This window comes from Gekko japonicus, unplaced genomic scaffold, assembly GCF_001447785.1.
Source record: "Gekko japonicus isolate JY-2015 unplaced genomic scaffold, Gekko_japonicus_V1.1 scaffold3414, whole genome shotgun sequence".
In the NCBI taxonomy this organism is placed as follows: Eukaryota; Metazoa; Chordata; class Lepidosauria; order Squamata; family Gekkonidae; genus Gekko; species Gekko japonicus.
The window spans coordinates 4,897-10,382 of record NW_015175470.1 but is presented as its reverse complement, the minus strand read 5'-3'; the positions used below and the strand labels follow the sequence as shown (position 1 = coordinate 10,382).

At 41.9% G+C, this 5,486-nt stretch overlaps 1 protein-coding gene across 1 annotated transcript; it reads right to left on the bottom strand.

Annotated features, from left to right (window-relative positions):
* Window positions 1–1,883: 1,883 nt before the first annotated feature.
* Window positions 1,884–2,834, bottom strand: LOC107122796 (olfactory receptor 14A16-like). The gene has a single exon (XM_015425938.1). The coding sequence runs from the start codon at window positions 2,832–2,834 to the stop codon at window positions 1,884–1,886; it is 951 nt and encodes a 316-aa protein (XP_015281424.1).
* Between the last annotated feature and the right edge of the window lie 2,652 nt (window positions 2,835–5,486).

Genomic DNA, 5,486 nt, shown 5'->3' with positions numbered 1-5,486 from the left:
CTGGGCCGGAACGGGAAGGGATTGGGGCTCCCGCTCCCGGCCTTCGATGGGGCGCCGCTGGTGCCAGCTTCGGAGGTAAGGAGTTTGGGAGTGCTCCCGGACTCCACCTTATCAATGGAGGCCCAGGTAGCAGCCACTGCCAAAGCGGCCTTTTACCATCTTCGGCTGGTGCGGCAGTTGGTTCCCTTTCTCAGCCGCGAAGACCTAGCCACAGTGATCCATGCGACGGTCACCTCAAGGCTAAACTACTGCAACGCTCTCTACATGGGGCTGCCTTTGTCGCTGATTCGGAGGCTGCAGCTAGTGCAGAATGCGGCGGCCAGGCTGGTTGCTGGTGTCTCGAAATGGGATCACATCCAGCCTGTGCTCAAAGCGCTGCACTGGCTGCCTATAGCATACCGGATTCGCTTCAAAGTGCTGGTGCTTACCTTTAAAGCCCTACATGGCCAGGGTCCAGCATACCTGAGGGACCGCCTTGCCCCACATAGATCCCAAAGAGCACTTCGGTCGGGGTCGTTACATCACCTTGCGATCCCAGGCCCAAAGGAGGCAAGGCTTGCGGCCACTAGGGCCAGGTCCTTCTCGGTGGTGGCTCCTATCTGGTGGAACGAGCTCCCGGAAGAGATCAGGGCCCTGCGGGACCTGTTGCAGTTCCGCAGGGCCTGCAAGACGGAGCTCTTCCACCAGGCTTTCGAATAGGAGCCGCCGCCGCTACCACTACCACCAATGGGGACCATTTCTACAGCACCGCCGGAGGTTAAGTGGCTAATAATATCAGGGGGCCACAGTAACCTCCCCTGGAATGGATTGGGTTGTGCAATACTGGAGAGAGGGTTTTCTAGTCACGCGGGATCCTTGGGCGTTCCCATGTATAAATTGTTTTAAATTGTTTTATTGTATTTTATTGCACTTTTGTGCCTTATGGTTGTAAGCCACCCTGAGCCCACATGCGGGGAGGGCGGGGTATAAATGAAATTAAATAAATAAATAAATTAAGCTGCCCCAAGCAGGAACATGAAGAGCCAACTTAAAAATATTCTAAATAAATACATAGATAAATCGACCAATCTAGAAGATATTCCCCTTCCTTCTCCAATAATGTGGAACAGGCAAAAATTGCCCTTCTTTTTCCCCAGTAAAACAGTAAACCACTGTGTACAAATAAACAATATAAGTTGATTTTTATCTGCAATGTTTTAGAATTCAATTATAAACAAAATTACAACTATAACATTATAATATGCAATATAAAGTTTAGCAGTACATATAGAATACTACAGTGCTAGTTTCAGACAAACGACGGAGTTCTAGTACACTGTCTGTTTATGAGTCCTTCTTCAGGTTTGTCATTCTGTACTTATATCTTCATTAGAATGAAGTGCTGCAAGCCATATTTCAAAATGCTAATTCTTATACAATTTTGATGTACGCTACCGCACTTATTCTGGTGACTGGGGAGCTCCTATAGCAAGCTCTAATGTGAATGGGTCTACAATATATAATAATTGGCTAAGCTTCCCTCCCTTCTTTTTTTCCAGCATGAGAAAGGATTCCCCAAAATTTCTCCTTGAACAAGAAGTGAGCAAGTACCTCACCCATTGCTATGACAAAAACTGACAGTGAGGGAGGTTTCATGCAGCAGGAAAGTGCCTACCCAGAGGAGAGAGGGGCTGCTTAAATACAACATCTCAAATGCTGTTCTGATAAATCCATCCCACAAACTAATATTCCATCTTTCAGAGGGGGTGGGACAAAGACATTCCTGTGGTTGCACTTGGACTTACTATTTATATCTAATCAGATATTGTTTGTTAACATATCTCAAACTAGAAAAGGGAATTTTGCTTCCCTCCTTTTCATCACTCTCTTTTCTTCTTAAGAAATCATGAAATTAGTTTCTTAATTTGGAGGGGTATTTTCCACATACCCTCTTGGATATCCTTGTTCCTGAGGCTATAAATGATTGGATTCAGAACTGGTGGTAAAACAGTATATACAACAGCAGAGATTAAATCCAGAGTTGGAGAGGAAAGTGCTTTGGGCCTCATGTAGGAAAAGACAGCGGTGATAATAAATAAAGAAAATACAGCCAGGTGGGGAGTGCAGGTAGAGAAGGCTTTGTGTCTGCCTTGAACGGATGGAATCTTGAGTACCGTAGAGAAGATGTAGCCATAGGAAACAAAGATGAATATAAACATAAAGAAGTCCACAATAAGCCCAAGAATAAGAAGTTGTTCATTAACTTTTGTATCAGTGCAAGAGATCTTTTGTAGCTGAGGGATATCGCAGAAAAATTGCTCAATAAGATTGGATTGACAGAAGCTTAAACTAAATGTTACACCAGTTTCTAACACTGCATGCATCACACTGCTTATCCAAGTAGCAGCTGCCATCTGAGCACAGGCATCCCAATTCATGATTAATCTGTACTGGAGAGGATGGCAGATGGCTACATAGCGGTCATAAGCCATAACAGTGAGGATGGCGAGCTCAGCAGTGACACACATGACAACAAAGAAGATCTGTGTGACACATCCAGAGAAAGAAATATGGTTGTTGTTTGTCAAGGAAATGGCCATGGATTTGGGGACAGTGGTAGAGATGACACAGGTATCCATCACTGACAAGTTCACCAAGAAAAAGTACATGGGGGTGTGGAGGTGATGGTTCAGGGCCACGGCTATGACAATGAGACAGTTCCCTGTTACGGCTAAGAAATAAGTGGAAAGGAAAATCACAAAGTGCAAAATTTGCATGTCACGGTCATCTGAAAACGTCATCAGAAGAAACTCTTTCACAATGGATTGATTGGCTATTTGAGTCCTTACAGCCATTCTGTGGAGAGATGGAAAGTTATTAATGAAGTACATCCAGTTTTGGAGAATTATTTGTATCATATGCATTTTAGTAACACATAGTAGTCCTATCTATCTACCTATCACCTATCTGTTATGTTATATATCTTCTATTAGTCTTCAAGTTTATCTTCCAAGTTTGCCACTTGTGAATTCAAGTCAAGAAGAATAACCAAAATATAAAGTCTGAAGTGTTCTGCTTAGTTACATTATTGAAGCTTGAACGTTGGAAGAAAGGTATGATGTCTATTATGTTTTTTTTAAAAAAAACATTTTGAACCTTATCCTCACTGTCTGAACACCTCCCACCCACATATTTTGTCCCTGTAAACATCCTTATTTGTTTATTCAAGAAAAGAATATACATCTACATCAGAGTGTTCAGAGTCAAGTAAAAGCAATTCTGACAAAACCAGAAAGCCTCCCCCTACAATTTACATATCCTTATTTCATATCCCGAGTAAGTTTGTCAGCAGTAATGAAGCCATGGACATAGTAATGACACTATTTGTTTGAGCTTCATGGGTTCTGTTCCATGAATGGAAGATCCTTCATCTGTCACTTTCTTCCAGGAGAAGAGGTATGTTTCACAGGTAGAAGGCTTCTAGCACTAGAGAGAAGCTCCACTATTGATGGAACAGAACCTTTGGAGTCCATCTCAAGTTTATAAATGCACATAATTATGGATAATGGAAAAGACAGAAATCAGCTGAAAGAATTAGAAGCCGACAGTTTGAAAAGCCATGAATGCAATATTGTGAGCCAGTTTGGTATAGTGGATAAGTGCATGGACTCTAATCTGGGAGAACCAGGTTTGATTCCCTACTCCTCTACTTGCACCTGGCTGGATGGCCTTGGGCAAGCCATAGCTCTGATAAGAGCTGTTCTTGAAAAAGAGCAGTTTCTGTCAGAGCTCTCTCAGCCCCACCTACCTCATAGGGTGTCTGTTGTGGAGAGGGGAATGGAAAGGAGTTTGTAAGCAGTTCTGAGACACGTTTGGGTAGTGAAGGGCGGGGTATAAATCCAATCTCTTATTCTTCAATATTAATTGATGGATCTTATCAGCTATAAAACATTCAAAGAGAAATGTTTCCAACCAACTCAGAGACCCAGCTGTTTTACTGTAAACTTGAATTGGATGGCTATATGTTGAGTGACCCTCCCCCATTTTATGGAAATGAACTAAGATTCAGAGGGATTTTTTTTTGTGAAAACTCCTCAACGTTACTAAGGTTGCATACAAAAGATGGGCCTCAGTCTGGTTTTCACTGGATCTCATCAAATTCCGCTCCTTACTATAATCCCCATTACACATAGTGTTGGTCAATTTTGGTCTCACAATCCTTACTGTGGCATATTTGGGTATTCTAAAGAAAGTCTTCTTCCCCTGTGCAACAGTGGAAAAGCTGGATGAAGCCAGAGGTACCTTTTAATGAGTGCTGAATAACAATGTCCACTCCCCCATTTTACTATTTGTTTGTTGGCTATCAAGTTGGGAGTCTTCCCCCCCCCCGAAGAAATGGCTTCTGAACCTCAGTTCTACTATTAATTTCAACGTTCTTTTGTTAACTCTGTTTATTCAGTCTTCCCATACAATTAATAAAAATCTCATCTCATATTTACCAAACAGCATGAAATATCACACATGGAGAATCCCCATTTATATCTAAGATCATCCACAATTTTGTTTGCAACAAAGAAACCCACCAACTCAGAATACTGCATTACTGAATAACCGAAGAATATTTGTTAGCAAAAGCAATGGGTTCATAAACTCATGTGAATGAAACAAAGAGTTGCTATATAATATACCTCCATTTGCACCGTTCTTTCAAGGAGAAAGATAGCTGTAAAATATGATAGATCTTAATTTCTAAATTTCCTCTTCTATAAAGCTCTTTAGTCTTTATATTCCATTCAAAACTGAAGTCCAGACCATCTGAAGAGACTGCCAAATGTATTAGATAATCAAATACAACAGGATAAAACTCACCTCTTCCATAGCGTCTCTCAGTAGACGAGTGTGTCTTTGAGTCTTGAGTTCGGTCTTTATTAGAAGACTCCTGTGTTGTGAAGTACAGAGTGAGTCATCTCTGTTTTCTTCAGGGAGCTGGATCAGGGAATTGCACCACCAAGAATATCATGGTAATCTTTAATTATGTAATCTATGGACTCGTTTCACTGGAGCCTATTCATTCAGCTGCCGCTCGTGTCTATGAGTAACCAGTGTCATACCATACATTTGTAAACCTGCTACAGGACATGCAGTGTGCCCTCATTTGTACTCAATAATGGGGTTTTTTTGCTGACCATGTAAGTAAAATATTGATGTACTTCTCCAGTCTGTTATGTGTTACACTGCCCTGAGCCTGCCTTGACAGGGAGCATGGGGTATAAATCTAATAAAATAATAAATAAATAAATGGACCATCCTGCAGGCATGGGATACCATTTCCCTGAAAAGTTGTTGCAGAGGAATATTGCAGTTATCAAGCAGAAAACCACACAGACCTATGGTGATACTTCACTTTCCTCTGTATCCCACATGATTTCCTCTTTCCCTCCTCCAGGCAGCCTCCTCATATTCTCTTCTTTTGCCCCTGATTCCTTCTCTCCTTCTTACTCACCACC

Excerpts from the sequence above, each read along its gene's own strand:
- LOC107122796 (XM_015425938.1), bottom strand. The coding sequence starts at position 2,834 with ATGGCTGTAAGGACTCAAATAGCCAATCAATCCATTGTGAAAGAGTTT.